A 20,844-nucleotide genomic window follows, 5' to 3' on the forward strand; every position below is an offset into this window, starting at 1 on the left:
AAGGGGTTGTTTTTAAGAGCTGTGTCTGCTGACAACCAATCACGAGCGGAAAGCAAACACGTTTAACCTGGTAACCATAGTATCAGTTTTGACATACACGTCTTGGGCCAATAGAATTTGGCACGGGGCGTATCCTATATGACTCAATGGCCAATGAACCGTTGGAGGATGATGCCGTATACTGGCCAGTGTGAGAAGTGCAGTTACAAACGACGCTCTCGCTGGATGCTCTTGATTGTGTAAAGCACAACTCGCGGAGCTAAGTGACTTTCATTTGACTTTCCGGAGGGATTAGTTGCATATTATCAGAAAACTGCAGAGTATGTGTGTGATTCTCCAATTAAATATTATTCAATTTACCTTAAATTTTTTGAACATAACACATTCACTTTCAAATAAATCAGAGATTATTACTAAAATGTTCTGCTCACAAATGCACCGTTCATGTTATGTATTTTATTAAAATTACGGAATTATCGCTTACTACCCGTGAAACTATGTGTCTTTAAGTGTGCTTTAAAGAAACATTACTATAATGTCCTGACAGAAGGAACATTTTGTAGTATTCACTCACAACCGTAAAGTCTGAAATCAAAACGTGCCCTCGTAACCTTTAAATAACATAACTTCTCCTCTCTATTGCAGGGACTCTTCTCACTCTCACGTGTTTAATGGCTACATTTTTTCTTGTTCGAGAAGCCGTTTCACTCGGATATGTCACAATAGGGTAAAAAACAAAGATTGCAGAATCCGTTTTAACACTGACAACACCATTTGTTTAATTTTTTTAAAGGGTTAGTTCACCCAAAACTGAAATTTCTGTCATTAATTACTCACCCTCATGTTGTTCCACACCCGTAAGACCTTCGTTCATCTTCGGAACACAAATTAAGATATTTTTGATAAAATATGATGGCTCAGTGAGGCCTCCATTACCAGCAAGATAATTAACACTTTCAGATGCCCAGAAAGTTACTAAAAACGTATTTAAAACAGTTCATGTGACTACAGTGGCTCAACCTTAATGTTATGAAGCAACGAGAATACTCTTTGTGTGCCAAAAAAAAAAAAAAAAAAAAAAAAAATAACGACTTTATTCAAAAATATCTGCCAAAGTCACATCATAAGTGTTTCGAAATTTCAATGGTTCACCACTGGGGGGCGTGACTTTGGCAGTTTGATATGCACTGCAAAACACTGATTCGAAACAAAAGATGCATGAATCTTTGAAGCTTCAGCAGTGTTTTGAAATCGCTCATCACTAGATATTGTTGAATAAAGTTGTTATTGTGTTTTGTTTTTTTGCGCACAAAAAGTATTCTTCATAACATTAAGGTTGAACCACTGTAGTCACATGAACTGTTTTAAATGTGTCTTTAGTAGCCTTCTGAGCATCTGAAAGTGTTAATTATCTTGCTGGCAATGCAGGCCTCACTGAGCCATCGGATTTCATCAAAAATATCTTAATTTGTGTTCCGAAGATGAACGAAGGTCTTACGGGTTTGGAACGACATGAGGGTGAGTAACTAATGACAGAACTTTCATTTTTGGATGAACTAACCCCTTTTAAGGAGGACTGGACTGGAAAGACGAATATAATGAAGTGACAAGACTGCAGGTGGCAGTAATACAACTTTTTGGATGCCAAATGCCCAGGAAGAAGAAGAAGAAGAACACTGACAACACCTGTGAATATCTTCCTGTACTTGCACAAACTGCATTTGTTTTCCATATAGTACATTATCTGGCATGGCCTTATTTGTATCTCTTGCACTATTTATCACTTATTGAGCATTATCTGAAATAACTGGTTCCTCTAAAAGGCCCTCTCTCACTGTACACTAAAGCTATTTTATAGGATTGCTAAATGTGTTGTCTTTTTACCAATCTCAGTCCTAAAGAGATGTTTAGTTTTTTTAAGCACCTTCAAGTTTACCCCGTGATCTCATACTGATCATGTCCAGTCATGCTTGTTTTGACTCTGATATGGCAGCATATTTAAACAATCAGGAACAATAAGGAACAGTTTCTTATACAACTGTGCCTCACTAAACATAAAAACACACAGTTTGCACTGTTCGGTATCACCGTAGTCCTCATACTGTACATAAAAAAACTGTACATAATCCCATACACTGATCCTTCATGCCTGCTGTACTCTACTCTGAACATACTGTGTGGTGGTCGTACACTGATGTACAGTGCTACTTATCTTTCTTCTACTATCTGTGTTCATTTGATATTTTATTTTCTGGTATTTGAGTATTGTTGTCTTTCTTATTTATGTCTGTCCAGTGGCAGTGACTGCTAAAGACTAATTGTAAGAAAGAAAAAATTATTTGGTTTTAAATGTGCCTAACAGTGCTTTTAAATGTGCCTGGATGTAAGAATAAAAAGTAAAATAAAAATATCAGAACAATATTTCATGGACTATGACTGAACTACAATTATTAAAAGATTAATCAATTGAGTATTTTGGGATATTATTTGAGCCTATCGTTTTTGGTTACATACAAGCATGCACAATTAAATAAATTATTTAGACAAATTAATAATGTAATTAACTAAATATTAACTATTTAAAAAATAATAATGAATTTTAAATAACTGTAATAGTCAGCCATGACCCTGTCAAGCAGTTTGGAATATTGATGGATGTAATTTTGAAAATTAATGCGTTTTCATATTTTATTTTTTCAAGTATTGCAGAAATTTTCCACAAAATATCACTTTCCAAATACCACACTTCAGCTTATGTTTTATTAATGGAAAAGTGTAGCAGAAATTGTGCTGTAAATTTTATGTGTATCTATAAATCTATTTCTGTGAATCACTTGACATCATAATCCTAGTGTAAATATATATGTGAGCATCATCTGAAATCACAGTGCATTTATGTCATACATGTTGTGCTCAAAACAGTACAAAAAGAACATAAACAGAGTCCGCAATTATGTTATTTTGCCCAGACTTGACTTTTATGTGAAATGTGGTGAAAGTGAAAGATGCTGATCATTACGAGGTAGAAGAATTTTCCTCTTTGTGGGCGTAGAGATAGAGGGGGAGTCTGAACATCCATATATGGGCATGCCATCAACTTTCTCTCCCTATTGGCTACAAGCGTTTTGCAGCTGCTTGTCAACAAAATGGCCTTCCTCAATTGCTTTTCGAGGACCTACTAACTATTTCTGTTTTGGTTAAATAGTATTGAAACTCTGGTTCAACAATAGAGACGACCATTTTTTTAGACACAGTATTTAACAACACATTACTGTGTTCAAAACAGACATATATAGTTGATAAAGCCAGATGAAAATTGGGTTTTTTGCTTCATTTTTGAGTTAGCTTGCAAATGCTAACAGTCTACCTGCAAACCCTCATCGACCTCAGCTTACATTTCTAATAGTTTTTAAAAGCACAGAGAGAATTTTGAATGATTGTTGATTTAAATTCAACAATATAGCCATTTGTGGTTATAAAAGTAAAGCTGTCGGAGCGAAACCAGCGGAGATTTGGTCTCAGAAGAAGGTAAGCAGAGACAATTCTAGCAGAGCTGCTACTGTTTTAGCTTGGCTTATTTATTGTTGGTGATGACATCAAGTGGAAATGTTTCAAAACGTTTAATGCAGTAAAAAATGTAAACTTCTGATACTACAGAGTTGCTGAACTTCTATTATGTAATACTTAAATAAGCCAAGTTAGGAAAGTATAATATGTAAGACAGCAGTTTTACACTTCATGAAGACAGCTTAGCTAACCAAGCTAAACATATGCTAATTACACACTGGCGCAGATATATAATAGCATCAATAAAATATATTCTCTTTAGTGGATAATATATTACTGTTAGTTATAGCGCTACCGATTATTTCGGTTGACATGATTGTTAACTAAAAATGAAGTGGAGAGGTTTGCTCATGTTCAAATGTTATAAAGCTGGCTAATAGTTTGCAATAGCCAGTTAGCTGCTAGTCAGTTTGATCAGCTTTTAACTGCCTCGAGTCAAATGATCCAAAACGCTTTGTTTTTATTTCGACTCTTTACTGTTTTGAGTTAAAAGTGTTAATTGAAGTTAAAGTAAAGCACTGAAAATGTCAAGTGATTACGTTAAGACAAGCCATGGATTAACTTGATGAGTAGGCCTAGTGAACAGGAGGAGAGCTGGCAAAAACACGTACAGATGCTATAAATTAAGTGAAGCATTATATGAGTTAATATTGCCCTCGAAGAAACAAAAAGCTATTCAAATTTTACAAGCGTACACGCTTTATAGTATTCTTATATTGTTGTTCATACGTCCCACTAGCAGTTGAAATTTTGTATTGTAATTGTATTGTTTGTTTTGATTTTTCATCAATAAAAAAAGCCTCTTTGCAAGGTTAATCATCAGCAATGGGAATATTTTCTGTCTTTTTGTTATTTGCTCTTGGTGAACGTTTAATATGGTTAAATCCATTTTTTTTAATGCCATAGTTTTATAAGGTTTTCCAAGAATAGACAGAACAATGTATGGTCATATTAACATTAAACGGATAAAGAACGATTTCACACTAATGTATAATTGACATTTAGAAAATAGGATGCAAATAGTATGTCCTGTTTTTTTCTTGTTCCTGTCTTGAATCATCTTGTGGACTAACTTGTTTGACAAGTCCTTTAACATTTTGCTGTAAGCATACTGGAGTCATCAAATTCATTTTATTTTATTTTTTATTTTAAAAATAATGAGATCCAGCAGTGGATTCTATTTCTCTCTTTTTTTATTGTTTTTATTCTTTTTTTTTTCTTTTTTTTTTTTATACTGATGGTACTGATGTAATTACATTTTTACCAGTTTAACAAAATCCCCACTTACTTAATTTTATTTATTTTTGTTGAGTTTGTCCGAACACTGGAGATTAGATAAAACAGATTATTGGTCTGAGAATAGAGTTGTCAAAAGTACCGAATTCGGTACTGAAATTTAAAAAATGTGACGCTTTGAGCGCTGTTGAGCGGATGTAAACACCTTTGATTGGCCATTGTGTTCAAGCGCTCATCAGATATATCTGTGATTGGCTACAATGATCAATGCATGGGAGCGTTTGAAAGCACACGGAAGTGTTTGAATTTGAAAGCGGGAGCGTTTGAAAGCAGTCTATCAGTGGACTGGTCTGCGATAGACGCCTGCTGTCAAACACTCCCATGTGTATCTGTTTAAGCGCTCTGTGAAGAGCTTCATTGATGACTATTTACAACGTTTTTGAAGCGTTGATCATTGTAGCCAATCACAGACATATCCGGTGAGCATGTGAACACAGTGGCCAATCAGAGGTGTTTACGAATTTGCTCAAGAACGCTCAAAGCGTCACATTTTTAAAATTTCATTACCGACATGGTACCGAAATTGGTACTTTTGACAACTCTTAAAATGTGTGTGTGTGTGTATATATATATATATATATATATATATATATATATATATATATATATATATATATATATATATATATATACACATACATACACAACAAGACTATTAGTCACTAGTAGTTAGATTTTAAAACAAGTTTGCATAAAATACTGACATATTTAATTATTATTGTCACACCAGATATAAGAATTTAACTCGTCGAACAGTACACATTAAACTAATCTGTATCATTCCTAAAAATATATTGGTCAGTCTTAATCCGTGTTTAGCAAACCTATTTTCTCATATTCATTCATAGCAGGCATGTAGTGTCATCTTTCATATTCAATATAAAGTGCTTCTAAAATACATTGTGGGCTAAAAATAGCAGCCTGTAAGCATTTCACAAAGCCATACCCATTAACATTGTGATAGTTTTTGCAAGGTCTTTCAAAACACTGTGTACGGTATGGTTAAAAACAATGCTTTTCATGCTCCATCCAGTTAGATGTCACAATATTATGTTAGTTTTTTAAAGTGACTAGCAAAGCAATGTGTTATAAACCGATCTAAAGTATAACACTTAAGGTTGTCCTCCTCTACTTATTAGATGTGCCGATATACGATATATCACAAAAATGAACATGCACGATATTATCGTAGCCACTTCAATATACTGTGAATAATTCCTAATGAATTATTTAGATTTTTAGATGCATTTTAAGAATACTTTGCCATCAACCGGTTAAAATGTACAACAATGCCTGTACGCTGCGTCAAAGATGCATGCGCGCACTCTGATGTAAACAACAACGGCGCGCATGAAGCATGGTGGAACCAGTGAAGTGATGGGGAGTCCTAGTGTTGGAGTCAACTGCAGCACAGGAATCGACTCCGGTGCTTTGTCTGAAATCACTCACTTGTGTGTCAGAGAGCTGGAGCAGTTGCAGAAAATATCAGTCACATACTTTTATCTTATATGTGGCTTACTTTACAAAAAAATAACAGCCAATCGCATTGTTATTATACATACCTCCGTATCAGCTTTGTGGTTTCATCAAAGTTTTTCATCTGGCCAGTAACGCTTACAGTGTGTTGTTTTAATAAAGGCTTTGTGTCGGAAATGGCCTACATTAAGTGTGTAATGATGGCAATCTTGTATTCTTATTGCTGACCCTGTTTTGAAATGCAGCAAATGGAGTCGATTCCATTGACTCCTACTTTGGGAGTCAGGAATTGGAGTCGACTCCAAAAAATCTGGAATCGAACACCCCATTCGCAATGGTGTTCATCACGGCACTAAATACTTAATACTTACTATAAAAGTGACTGTAAAGTGTTCTCTATAGTTCATTAGCACTTTAATCTGTTTGAAACATATGTTTACTTTATACGTTATTGTATTTAAATGTTCTTTTTGTTATGTGAAAAAAGTTATTAAATACTTTTAGGAGGACAACACTTTGGTAACTTAAATCAATACCATGATGATACAGTATACCGTGTTAAAAGCTTAATTATCATTATATGAAAATTTGATACGTCACATGTCTACAGTAGCATTCTCTCTCTTGGCAAAGGATTGGATGTTGCATTTCTTTATCAGAATTTATAAGCTCTTCTGCTAATTAATGGCCACAGAAAATAGTAGGTTTTGTTATGAAGCATTGTGGCCACCCAGAATGAAAAGACTAACCTAACACCGATTGTGCAATTGTGTACCACATGTGTTGGCATGCAATGGCATCTGATAGGCTAAACCATTTAATAAATGGTTTTAGCCTAAGTGTTATTTAACATAACAGCATTTAACAAAAAAAGTTTGACTAACTCAATATTGAAAGCAAAATTCCTGAATTTTCACTCTTTATTGATTGGAATTAATCAGTTTCTCAAGGATGGCTTCTTGTAGAGATTACAGATACACCAGTACCTTTTAGTACCATGGTCATGTCTGTTCCTGTTAGCTGGGATGATTAATCAGTTTAGTTGACTACTAAAATCCACTGACATTTGCATCACTGATTAAATTAATAGAATTGATTGTAGTCTGTCAGCCCAGTCTTATCCTTTGTCTTCCTGGTCATGTACCAAAGAGCTGTAGATGGCAGTAATGCTTCACAACATGACTTTATCAAATTCTTGAAAAATAACTTGTTATAATAATAATAGCATGAAATCCGTGCCAATATTTCAGTGGGGGAAACAATTGTGTGTAATCCTTTGTGGCAGCTGGCTTAAAAGAGCATGTTCTTAGTTTGAGTAGCAATTGTGTTGGCATGCTATTAAAACTATTGCATCAACACTCAAAATATAAAGTTGATCCACCCTATTAAATTTGCTGTGTATGCCAGTTACCTAGCCTCTGTTCTAGAGTGAGAGAGATTTTAAAATCACAATCAACAGGCTGGTTGTAAAAAGCTGTGACACTGAAACTTCACATAAAGTAAACCGTACAAAAGACATGTACATAACTGGATCGTTGATTGTCAACATAATGGCTTAAATAAGATATCTGACAGAACAGATTTTGCTGCTCAATACAACATACATCATATAAAGTAGCTTTATTGGAGCACAGTGGGTGTGTGCACATTCATTTCCGATGATTCACTACTCTGTTCAACTATTCATTGCTGTAATTCTGATTGAGACATTTTAACGTATAGATTTCAGTGAAACTAAGTCTTGCCTTTTTTCCTCTTTAGTCCTCAGATGGAGTAATCTGTCCAGCTGGAAACTGCAGACCTGAAAAGTGAAGATGAGTGGTGAATTGCAAAGTAGCTGCCCAGTATAGAGGCAGGTATGCTCCCCATGGGCTCACAATGAACCGTGACACCTTTTCCCACATCCGGCTCTGGTGCCCACGGCCCTTTGGCACCTACTCCCAGAATAAGCCGTATAGCAATGGTACAATTCTCAATGGAACAACTACCACCCACTGCAAGGCTGACGATTCGGGGCTTACAACCATAGAGACCCATGGAGTTGGTGAGGAGCAAGATGAGGATGTTGGCACTGAAAACACCCCACCAGCCTCCTCATCTACCCTTCTGGCTCCACCACTACCTGCACCACCCTCTCCAAATTCACAGATGGAGGATGGCAGGGTACTGCTTGATACCTGGTATGTCATCAAACCAGGCAACACCAAGGAGAAAATTGCCTTCTTTGTAGCTCACCAGTGTAATGGTGCTGGAATCCCCAGGCCTAGTGCCATGAAAGTCAAGGGAAACTGGGCTACCGATTGTACCAAGGCCAAGCGACGTCGTCGCTGTTCCTCTTATGACCCTCCCACTAGGGCTCAAAATGTTGCCATTGATGTACCCCCGGAATCCAACTTGACGGAGGATGGCGTTGGAGTTAGTGAGACAGATCTGCTCTCTGTGGCCGAAATGGTCGCCCTTGTAGAACAGCGTACAGCCTTGGCTCTTCAAGGTATGGTAGCGCAAGGACAAACTAGTCCTTATACAGTTCATCAGAAACCTGTTGTAATCCTCTCAGAACCCCCTTCATCTGCACCAACTTCTCAAAGTGACTTTGATCTGCTGCAGCAACAGCAGGAATCCCGACGAGTTGCTCAGGCTGTTGCGCAGTTTGAATCTCGGCAGCAGAATATCGACAGTACAACTTTGCGGCCTGAACTTAGTGGTTCAGGAGGAGACCGCATTCACACTGGTGAGTCTGTGGGTGGTGCTCCAAGCCATGGACGAGGGGAAGTACGGATTGCTTTTCGGGTGTCAAGTCTGGACCCTCGCACCCAGTCTGAGCCTGTTGGCCGCCCTAAATGCATGTTTATGAGTTGTGGAGTCGGAGGGGGGCAAGCAGGAGCCAGGGGCAAAGAAAAGATCACTTGTGACCTCTACCAACTGGTTAGTCCCTCATCTCGAGATCCAGGTGCCCTCCTTGCTGGCTCACCAAAGGCCGATCCGCTCGGGGAAGGTATCAACGACAGACCTCCCTCCGCAACGCCAGATCCCAACCAAGACTCTGCCTCAGGAGAGAAGGCAGCAGTGGCTCGAGAGCGGATGACCGGATTCCACGTTGAGGTAGTGGTCACGGGTGCAGTAGACCAATGTGTCTTCTATGGGAAAGACAGCACAGAGAATGTTCAAGAAGAGACTGTATGTTTTGCTATGCCCAATGGGGCTAATTCAACTGAATCCTCAGAGGATCCACCTCCTGGCCAGCTGTTCTTTCTGCAGTCACCAGCTACTGAAGATGAGAGTTGTTCAACAGTAAACAGCGGGATGCTGTCTTTAGACTGTGCAAACAACAATGGACCAGTGGGGCCTACTGTAGAGAGGCCAGACTCCCCACTGGCAACTGTGGATGATTGTTCTGATCCTCCGTTGTGCCGCCTCTACCGACACGTCTCCCATGACTTCCTTGAGATTCGCTTTCAGATCCAGCGGCTTCTGGAACCACGGCAATACATGCTTTTGCTTCCGGACCACATCATGGTCAATATCTTCAGCTACCTGCCCACCCGTTCACTAGCGGCCCTCAAATGCACTTGCCATGATTTCAAGACCCTGATCGAGACCTACGGTGTGCGTGCTACAGACTCTCGCTGGAACCAGGACCCGTTGTACCGCGATGACCCCTGCAAGCAGTGCAAGCGGCAGTATGAGCGGGGAGATGTGTCGCTCTGCCGCTGGCACCCTAAACCTTACCACCACGACTTGCCTTATGGACGTTCCTACTGGATGTGTTGTCGGCGCACAGATAAGGACACACCTGGCTGTCGAGTTGGGCTACATGATAACAACTGGGTACAGCCATGCGAGCTGGTTCAGGCCCGCGCCAAAAGAGACGATGGGAGGTAAAGGATTGAGTCAGGGGATTGTCATTTCTATCCCTGCTTTTGCTCTACTGAAACCTCATGCCACTGTACTATTTAAGGTTGTGCTCGCCTCTCCTATCATAGCTTGTTAACCTTGCTATCATTGTCAGTATCAGTTCTTATCAGTGCACCATACTTAATTCTTGGTCCCTTCATGAGTAGACCAATGTTTCGATATTTGGAAACCAGTGCTGGTTAAATGAGCTGCATGGGACTAGTCTTCACATGTACTTCTGAATTGGTTAGAAATTCTTACGGCTTGGCAATCTTCAAAGACCAGCTCTGATTCTGACCCCAACCTTACAAAAAAGAAAAAGAAAAACTGCAGGCTAGACAAAGGACTGTGAGTATAACTTCAGGGGTTGTCGTCAAGTTTAATTTGCTGTCCCTTTGGTCAAAAGCGTGCAAAATGATGTCACTTTACAAATCCCTGATGTCACTTTGTAATCAACAGTTTGACTGCTTGTTAGATTTTTTTTTCTGTTTTGTGTGAATGTGAGTGAATAATTTTTTTTTTTTTTTGTTGTTGTTGTTGGACTTCATTTTTCCTCTACTTCAAATTGATTTATGAAATCAGTCTTTATTTCTTGACCAGACCTTTCCTCTTACCTATCTCTTTGCCTGCCAGGCTGTCTGTGTGCTTGTTGGCAGAGGCAGCTTTTGCCAAAGCAGTAATTAGCTTCATGTGGCTGAAAGAACAACAAAGAACAGGACGACTCAAAACCTGATTCTAGCCTTAACCCTGTTTGTTCTGCTCATTCCACCACTCTGTGAAATCTTACAAACAGAAACATTGATGCTGATCCCTCTGGTTTGGGAGACCGTTCTAGGTTTCACCATCAATCTGCTATTGGGAATTTTTGCCTCTAAAATGAATAAAAGATATTTAAAACTGGAGTCTGTGATATTATGTTTTCTTGGTGACTTCAACAGTCAAATATTTGTAATTCAATTTATTTGTATGAATTATGTTGTTACTTTTTTTTCTGCAATGTACATGGCATTAGTTGGTGTGGATATGATCTAAATAAAAGGTGCACTATGGAACTTTGGCCTCTCTATTGCCATCTGTGGTTGGAATATAAAATCGCGAGTTAGTTATGAAGGTGTTCTGTTTGTTTTGCTATGGTACTACTTATTGGAATTCATTTTTACTTAAAATCTTCCATAGTGCATCTTTTGTGTACATAGGAATTTATTTGAAAAAAATAAATAAATCAAAGTTTATTATTTCAGTGACACTTAAACATGAGGTATCTTGTGTCAACATCTCAAAAGTGAAATCCAACATTACTAATCCAAATTATGATTTTATTGGCTTTTCAGTGATCCATTTAAAGTACTGTTTTCATACATTGTATCAGGTATGTTAGTCATTAACAGATTCTGTAGATGTGTAAAAATTCAAAGTTTTAAATATGTGTTTCCCAACCTTGGTCCTGGAGTACACTTATCAGTAAACACTTTGGATGTCTCCCTTATCTGACACTCATTTCAGGAGTCTGTAGTACATACCTGCAAACTCAAGAGGTAAAAAGGGTGACATGTTTCTGAATGAAATAGTTGTAGAGGGGTCTGGGGGCATCTTCCCCCAGGAGAAAATTTTTGTGATTTTTAACATGTAAATGAATCATTCTGGTGCACTATTGATTAATTTGGGGCCTATAAGGTACAGTATACATGGCACATTTCCTCGAATAAAAAAAAAAATCAACTAACGCTGTAAACTAAACCACAGTTGGTACATCATAATATTAAAGGTTCAAATTGATTTGTAAGCTACTTACATATAAATTAGGCTATACATATGAAGTTTTTATAATAAAGTTATAATTTTTTAATGACATAATTATGTTTCTACTTGTTTTTTATGTAGGCCTAAACATTTAACTGTTGGCTGTCAAAACGGATGTATACGTTAGCTACATTCAATATTGAAGCACATGTTAAGTAAAAATACAATGAATATGCAATAGCCTGGATTTAAAGTTCATTTCTGTAGCTGACTCATGAGTTTTTGGACGCTGAACGGGTTTTCTGAGGTAAATGTGACGTTTTTGGGTTTTTTTGACGCCTTTCCGCAGTTGAAACACCGATTGATCGATTTTACGTGCGACATGATACGGATTTCGGTAAATTTCACTGTATATTTTTCACGATTCACATAAATGACGGCCCTATTTTGATTCAAAATGGCGAATTTCACCAAAAAGCGATAGTTTGCAGGTATGCTAGTAACAAACTGATGAGTTGAACCATTTGTGTTTGATTAAAAAGACACAAAATACACAGTGTTGGGAGTACTCTAAGACCAGGGTAGGAAAACACTGATTTATGTCTTATGGTCAGTATTTCCCTCTCATGCATAGTACCCCCAAAAATAAACAGCCACAGACATCATTATTAGCGCATTAGCATTGACTAAATACTTCCACAGTGGGTCTTCACTTATGTCAGGTAGTTGTTTTGATGCTTCTGCCACTTCCTCCTCTGTAGGCTCTGGAGCCTGAGCATCACTTATGCCACAAAACCAGCCAATAATCTTCATCATTATAGATCGGTCACCATGTTCAACTATAGCAGAGAGCAGAGAATTAAAAATATATTAATAATAATGAATAAAGACCAATGATTGGACACCCCTGACCTACACATACATAAAAATATACATTTTATCTCTAAATAATGATTATAAATCTGATAAATGATGCAACATGTCATCTTACTTTGATCCTCATCAGTTATGACCTTCTCCTTTTCATCTGCGTCTCTTCGTGCTTGCCTTCCTTGTTCCTGCTCTTCCCGGTCCAGATCGACCCTTTCTTCTTTAGAATGGCGTAAGGTAAAGACAAGGCGATGGAGCTTGGCAAAGAGAGCAAGGTAAATGTTATTAATAAACAGAAGTGTTTTTAAGCAGCTTCAGCAGTTGATAAAACAACTTACATGTTTGTCCTCTATGGGTGGGGTGTTGTAGCTTACAAACAGCACTAGAATAATGGTGCAGAAGAAGAGCAGCATTGCAAAGTAAAGGTAATGAACTCCACATATAAGTTTTGGACAGGTGGATGGAAAGAGGCAGCTTCCTGAGCCATATGCATACTCGGGTACCATGCGACACAGACCCATAACCAGTCCTCCCATCAAGCCCCAGAAAGCCCCCTAAGGAACAAAAGGTGAGGATGCAAGCTTTTGGTAAATTTGTGTTGCAGGCATGTGACGTTACATTAAATGAAGGCTAAATGTACAAAGCAGACACTTACTGACTCATTGACTCTCTTCACAAAAATGGCAAGGAAGAAGACTGCTGCAATAGGTGGAGCTAAGTAACTAGTCACAGATTGAATATAATCAAACAGCTGACCACTCTGGGCTGCCTGGACAACTGGGATCCAGCAAATGCTAATAGCGACAATGCAGAGTATCCACACCCTGTTACAAAAGTTAATACATGTGTTTAGGCCATGAAAATCGTAGAAAGAAATGTTATGTGCATCTGGACATTAAGATTGAACCGCAAGTACAATAAATATTTATAGTAACTAATTATTGGAATCATAAAGCTGCAGTCTGTAAGTTTTGCCTCTTTGTCGCCATCTCTGTTTGAAACCTGCAATTGCAGTTATTTGCGGAATTATCATCTTTACATGGGTTGTGCATCGGCACGGTTCCTCAGCGAGGATGAATCTAATGTTTGCTGTCAGTCGCCACATCGGTGGATACTGTACTTCGGAATCACAGATTCTACGTCTTGGAAGTATGAACAAAATAAGAATTTTCACCGGAAAATGAAAACGCAAAGACGAACGGCTACATGCTTGAATTTCCCGCGGAAATCCACCAGTACTATTTGAATTATAAAACATTATTAGAAGCTTATCGTTGTGAATCGGGCTAAGGTAAAGAGATTCATATTTTTCCTGTCCTTTTTAGTAGTATCCATATTTGTTGGAATTTAGGAGTAGGTTTGGGAATGATCATGAACTGGATCTTATTTTTGTAGGTTCCTTGGTTACAAGAGATCCCAATCATTCGAGAGAATGTTTCTATTTTATGCTTTGGCGAATTGGTGGAAAATTCTTAGGAAACTTTGTTGGGGGGGGGGGGGGGGGGGGTGTAAGCAGAAGATGTAAGCAGAAGCAGAATTCCCCACCAATTTGCCAAAACATAAAATAGTTATGAATTGCAATGAGAGTGTTAACAAAGATAGCAAAGTTGCTTGATGCAACTGATGTGAAAATTATAATTATTTTCTGAACATTGTTTCTTCACAATTCCTCAAAATAATTATTGATTGAATTGTTAAAGGGATAGTTTAACCAAAAATGAAAATTCTGTCATCATTTACTCACCACCAAGTTGTTCCAAACCTGTATGAGTTTCTTTGTTCTGCTGAACACAAAGGAAGATATTTTGCAGAATGTTTGTAACCAGGCCGCTTTGGGGGACCATAGACTTCCATAGTAGGAATAGGAAGAAAAAAAAATACTATGGAAGTCAGTGGTGCCCCAGAACTGTTCAGTTTCCCACATTCTTCAAAATATCTTCCTTTGTGTTCAACAAAACAAAGAAACTCATGCAGGTTTGGAACAACTTGAGGGTGAATAAATGATGACAGAATTTTCATCCCTTTAAGAACTAGGAATTGGAACAAGAATTGTTAAATTCAGGAACTTTTAGTATTGATGTAATTTGCACTATATAATTTGAAAACAGTATAAATTGACACACAGGCAGACCTAATTAGTGTGATTATACATATAAATTAAATGGTTCCAAACCTTCCAACAACCATAAGCTCTTTATCTCTAGCTTGAGGCCGGATACGAGTCCAAATGTCCATAGTGAACAAGGTGCTACTGCTGTTGAAGATGGATGCTAGTGAGCTCATGAGAGCTGCTAACATAACTGCCAGCATCAATCCTCTGAGACCTGTTTAGGGATTGATTAAAGGCAATAGGATTGAGGATTAAGAAGTGCAACCCGAACTACTTGTAAATTAAATTAAACTCATAAATTAAATTTGTAAAGGTATAAAGGATTATAATTAAAAAACTCAACATTAAATAAATTCTGTTGATCACCTGTTGGCATTACAGAAACCACTAGTTTGGGGTAGGCAATGTTAGAGCAGCCAACCTCTGTGCCACAGACTTTGTTACAGATGCTTGGCTCCACACAACCTACTTCATCTGAAAATTTTTATATTTTTTATTGTTGGTATTCTCTGACCAAAATTGTAATTATAAAGACATGTGGTATTAAATATGTTTATACTTTTAAAATACATACCAGGGTAAAGCACTCTGCTGATCATGCCTGGAAACACCATGAGAAACATAGGGAGCAGTTTCAGGTACCCACACAATATACATCCTGCCTTTACATGCGTCAGACTGCGGGCAGCCAAACAGCGTTGCACAATTACCTGCAGAATACAATATGTAATGTGAAAAAAAAAAAATTTGAGCAAAGAAGACAGTGTTATATATTTAGAATTCTTATCCCTAAAATACTCTGTCCTCACCTGATCAGTACACCAGTACCAGCTACCAATAATTGCGATGCCAAATAACACACCCGGCCATGGCAAGTCCCCAGTCGTGGGATCCCTAAGCAAATGAAAGGCATCCTCTCGTGGAGTGTAACATTGTTCGGAGATATTATACCTCTGAGGGTCTAGGGAAATCCTCTGAGTTGGTAAAGATAAACTATACTTCTCTAGTAAGGTATTGTAACCTCCAACTTCATAGAAGGCTGTTGACAAGTAGGGGACAAAAAAGTCAGTCAATAGCTCTACTGATACTATTTATATATATATATACTGTATATAGTCTATATATATACAACAGTTCTTTCTGGTTCTTGAATCTGATTGGCTGAGAGCCGTGCAATATTCTCCCAGTATCAGCACTGGTACCGTTTAACCGCTTGTATCACTCCACTTGCGGCAACTGTCATGGCGGTCGAGCAAATCTACCATATTTTTTTTTATAAATACTACTGTTGTTATGTCACAAAATGTAGTTTAAAGAGGTTTTTAGGCGAGAATGTAGTTATTTAGACCTCAAATATGTGATTCATATATAAACATAGCACTTATTGTACTATTTGTTTTGACGCTTTTGCAGATGCAAGCTCCAGGCCGTCAGCGGCCGTTCAGCACTCGTGTACCCGCAGAGAACAGCTTCATCTCGGCCAGTCATTCGGGTATTTGCTGCTGGCTTTTATGTAGATAGTGTTTAAAAATATAATTCATTTGAGGTATATCAAACGGGCAAGTCTTATTTATCTATTCCAGAGCAAAACGATTCAGGTTTATTAACTTTATATTTAGGCTATATTTAACTTAAATCATGTACTGGAGCGCTACATTTGTACGTTTGACTGAATTGTTTGTGTCTTTTATTATGTCATTAAATATTGTTTAATAAATATTATTTTATAAAAATAATATGCCGTATTTGGTATTGAGAAAAGGTCCGTCAATAGTATCAGTGAAAGTTACATTGTTACACCATTAGATGGCGGCAAAGACTCTCTTTATGATAGAGTCAGAACAAGGAAGTTGTTTTAGCGCTGTGGAAAACTTTTAAAAGCACAAAGACAAAGATGTCGCGTTCCTCTGTGGACATTCAGATTTTTTTTATAATGGATATAATATTATGGACATCGGCCTGAAGAATGAATGCTATATCAGATGCAGGTACTCATTTAGTCGATCTCTCTCTCATAATACCATAATACTCTACATAATACTCAATGAAGCGACTCAACATTCCTTCGTTACTAGTTCTGAAGTGACTTTTTAGAATTAGTAACAGAGGCTTGGGCTCAACTGTTAAACTGTCAACTTGAGATTTGAATCCATGGCGGAAGGAAGTAGTTCTGCACTTGTGCCCTCAAACTGTTGTATAAATGCAACATCACACCCGTAACCGTGCGATATATTGCTGTATATCAGCATTCTGTGATTACCTACGGATGAATCACAGCCGTGCTGACTGCTGATATACAGCCATATCGCACGGCTACGAGTGTGATACTGCTTACACACACCTATATGTAAGCAATAAGGTACTCGAGGCTGTGCTGTATCGTGAATAAGTCATGGCTGAAGTGCGTTGTTAGGCACGACGCTTTTTATAAAAAAAGCGGAGCCCCTTCAGCCATGACTTATTCATGATACAGCACTAGCCTCGAGTACCTTATTGCTTTCAAAAACGGTTACCACACAATACAAATATTAAAGCCAAAAAAAAAAAAAAAAAAATATATCAATGCAACTTTCATGAAATAAACTTTCACTAAAAGCCTTCCTTCCGCTGGAAAAAATAGTCCCTGACTGTGAACAGCAACATAAGTTACATTATTACGCCATTAGATGGCGGCAAAGACTGTCTTTATGAGTGTGTCAGTCAGTAGCGAAGACTTTACTTTAAAAAGACTGAATTGTTGTGAACACGGAACAAGACGCAACTGACAAATGCTTTGACTAGCGCTGTCAGTCACGGGAAAAACCCTTAACTGTTAAAAGGACAAGATAATACATCGGACATTTAAACAGATTTTTTTATTATAAACCTAGGACTGACCTGAAGGAAAATGCTAAATCTGAATGCAGGTAATAAACTCACTCGATCTCTTTCTCACAATACTTTTCTAGTTCTACATAATACAGTAAGCTCCAATGAACAATATTGAGATCAAACCGTTTACATTGCTAAGAGTGGTTGCTAAGGGTGTTGTGTAGTGATACACAGAACCGTTGGGTGAAGTGGTCATAGCCGTGTTTTGTCGTGAATAAAACACAGCTATTGACCAATCAGAATCAAGGACAGGAACTAACCGTTTTATAAATATATATAAAATCTCCAGGTATGCTTTACCACGGTTGAGTCCGCTGGCATATTCAAACACATCTATTATTTCATATCCTTTTCCTAGTGCTTAAGCATGAACTGAATATTTATGAAAACAACATATTCCACTTTTAAAAAGTTGTGCTACTTCACTGCAATTTCCTTTAACTCTAAAACACAACACAATGCCATGTGATTAAAAATATGGTTTAAAACACCTGTGAAAAAATCAATACAGTCAATTCATTTATATTAACAGTACATTGGGCCTTGTTTTTATGGACTTTTCTCAGATTGTATTACTATTTTTTTTACATTTACATTTAATCATTTAGCAGATGCTTTTATCCAAAGCGATTTACAAATGAGGAGAACAATATAAGCAAACCAACAACAGGGCAACAATATGGAAGTGTTGTGACAAGTACCAGTTAGTCCAGCACAGTACACCTATAAAAGTAAAAAAAAAATTAAAGAAGAATACTAAGTGTTAGTAGTACATTTATTGGTTAAGTGTTGACAGTGGTTTTCAGTGGCTAGATGGTTAGTGCTTAAACTTAGTTGATGTTTAACTCAGAAAAAAACAACCATTAAGAAAAGCATGTGCTGTCCTTCCTCAAGAATTGCATTGCATGGCATCGTATGTAAACTGCCATCAAGTAATAAGAATGAATGGATCTATACTCCAAGCAGTTGGTACTTACAAAATCCCATGAGGACGAAGGCTCCAGCAATGATAACAAAGGTCTGGACAGTATCTGTATACATCAGCGCAGCCAGTCCTCCTACAGAGACATTGCACGTCATTTGCAAGACATTTTGTGGGCCTCAACAAATGGACGGAGCTCAAATAGATTATTTGTTCCTAAATGCTATTTAATATCAACATTGTCTGTCCAACTGATTCTTTTCTAGAGATGATAAGCATTCCTGTAGCTGAAACAGCAGATAAAAACTTTGGATGTAGGCGTCTGCTAAATGTAGGCCTAAATGAAATGAGATGGATCAGCAGCTGATTTTACCTGTGACAGTATAGAGTGCTGTTATGCAGAGCAGAGCAATCACTGCAACATAGATATTCCAGCCAAGAGCTTGCTGTATAAAAACCGCTCCTGAGAACATGTCAACCTACATTCAGTAAGGAGAAGAAACTGGTGAATTGGTGACCTTTCGCGTGTGTAGAACAAGAAAACAGCTTATTCGTTTTTTCTATTATCTGGATATGACTTTACACTTACAGAAATCTTTGTGAAGATGTAAAGGAAAAGTGAAACGACAGAGAGATATAAGCTAATTCTAGTCCCTCCAAATCTTTTCTTGAGGTACTGTGGCATTGTAATCACCTTTTTGGGGGAAAAGAAAGAGTCTTTTACTTACATTATTCAAATAAACATTTGTCAAATAAAATAATGAAAAATGAACATACCCCTGCGGTTAAATAAACAGGGACGAACACCCAGCCCAACAACAAAACAATAAATAATGCCTGTGAAACAGAAGAATTTTTAACATTCAAAACAAATTATTGGAATCACAATCTCTTTCAAAATACACCAATGACAATATTCTTATTTATTAAAATGTCCAGTTTACATTCCACTCAAAACTCCCGACGGCTATTCCACTCGCAGCTGCTGTTCCTGCGAGGCCAACAAAATGGCCGCTGCCAATGTTGCTCGCAAAAAGAGACGTTCCCACCTACGTGTGTGATGTGAGGGGGAATAAACACATGGAAAAAGAGAAAATAAGCATTGAAAACTTGTATTGCCACAAAACTGTGTGACTTAAAGGGATCGTTCATCCAAAAATGAAAATTCTGTCATCATTTACTCACCCTCAAGTTGTTCCAAACCTGAATTTCTTCTGTTGAACACAAAAGAAGATATTTTGTAAAATTTTGGGTAAACAAACAGTTGATGAGCCCCATTGATTTCCATTAGTATTTTTTTCCATACAGTGGAAGCCAATTAAGTTCATCAACTGTTTGGTTACCCATATTCTTCAAAATATCTTCTTCTGTGTTCAGCAGAAGAAAGAAATTCATACAGGTTTGGAACAACTTGAGGGTGAGTAAATGATGACAGAATTTTCATTTTTGGGTGAACTATCCCTTTAACATTTAAACTACAAATCTAAAGAATTTACACAGGTTTTTAATTAAACTTTTAATTTTAATAAAGTTATTACTCACAGGCCACCACACCATGGTCCGACCTGCAAGAAAGTAGCCGCCTACGGTGCCACGATTAGTCCTAAATGTAGACTAAAAGATGAAAATAAATAAATATTTGCAACATTCTCCATAAATTAAATTCCACAAATTATAACAGATGTATCAATTAGCAGCTATCTGGCACTTTAAAACACACAAAACAACACCTACCCAAATTCCTACTGCAATAACCACCAAAAAGTAGCCAATAATCACACTGATGTCAGCTGGATTGTTGATGGTTACGTGTTTCGCTGTAGTGTTCTCCATTTTTGTAGGCAGACAGACACAATGCTAATTTCATTTATGAGATGGCAAGATGTGAAACGCACACCATGGATGAAGCACTCGACAAAGAAAAACTGTCTTCATAGAGGATTTGAGGGTAAAATCCATGATCTTTGCCCACATGGCAAAAAGGCTGATGAAGGAACATTATTAACAACAATAATTAACTTATTACTAGTAACCACTCAGGAAAGACTTTAACACTTTCAAGCATTAAATGTTAATCAAACTTACATCTTAGCTTACT

At 37.6% G+C, this 20,844-nt stretch overlaps 2 protein-coding genes across 2 annotated transcripts; one reads left to right on the plus strand and one right to left on the minus strand.

The window, feature by feature from the left end:
• Positions 1–3,117: 3,117 nt before the first annotated feature.
• Positions 3,118–11,135, plus strand: fbxo46 (F-box protein 46). Its single transcript, XM_051862327.1, has 2 exons — positions 3,118–3,528; positions 8,101–11,135. The coding sequence occupies exon 2, from the start codon at positions 8,218–8,220 to the stop codon at positions 10,219–10,221; it is 2,004 nt and encodes a 667-aa protein (XP_051718287.1). The 5' UTR covers positions 3,118–3,528; positions 8,101–8,217; the 3' UTR covers positions 10,222–11,135.
• A 393-nt stretch (positions 11,136–11,528) lies between these two features.
• On the minus strand, positions 11,529–20,745 carry slc5a2 (solute carrier family 5 member 2). The gene is made up of 15 exons (XM_051862328.1): positions 20,481–20,745; positions 20,289–20,360; positions 19,691–19,795; positions 19,524–19,583; positions 19,336–19,440; positions 19,120–19,225; positions 18,802–18,882; positions 15,763–15,992; positions 15,528–15,663; positions 15,320–15,427; positions 15,017–15,167; positions 13,499–13,667; positions 13,182–13,397; positions 12,965–13,100; positions 11,529–12,812 (listed from the first exon to the last, which is right to left on the minus strand). The coding sequence occupies exons 1-15, from the start codon at positions 20,577–20,579 to the stop codon at positions 12,598–12,600; spliced, it is 1,989 nt and encodes a 662-aa protein (XP_051718288.1). The 5' UTR covers positions 20,580–20,745; the 3' UTR covers positions 11,529–12,597.
• Positions 20,746–20,844: the final 99 nt, after the last annotated feature.

The sequence above is a fragment of the Ctenopharyngodon idella genome, chromosome 15 (genome assembly GCF_019924925.1).
Source record: "Ctenopharyngodon idella isolate HZGC_01 chromosome 15, HZGC01, whole genome shotgun sequence".
NCBI classification, from domain to species: domain Eukaryota; kingdom Metazoa; phylum Chordata; class Actinopteri; order Cypriniformes; family Xenocyprididae; genus Ctenopharyngodon; species Ctenopharyngodon idella.

What these genes read in the sequence shown, in the direction of transcription:
- fbxo46 (XM_051862327.1), top strand. Translation starts at nt 8,218, where the DNA reads ATGAACCGTGACACCTTTTCCCACATCCGGCTCTGGTGCCCACGGCCC.
- slc5a2 (XM_051862328.1), bottom strand. Translation starts at nt 20,579, where the DNA reads ATGGAGAACACTACAGCGAAACACGTAACCATCAACAATCCAGCTGAC. An exon ending in TGAAGAGAGTCAATGAGTCA is followed by an intron (nt 13,398 to 13,498) that starts GTAAGTGTCTGC and finishes TTTGTTCCTTAG; the next exon opens with GGGGCTTTCTGGGGCTTGAT. An exon ending in CATAACTGATGAGGATCAAA is followed by an intron (nt 12,813 to 12,964) that starts GTAAGATGACAT and finishes TCTCTGCTATAG; the next exon opens with TTGAACATGGTGACCGATCT.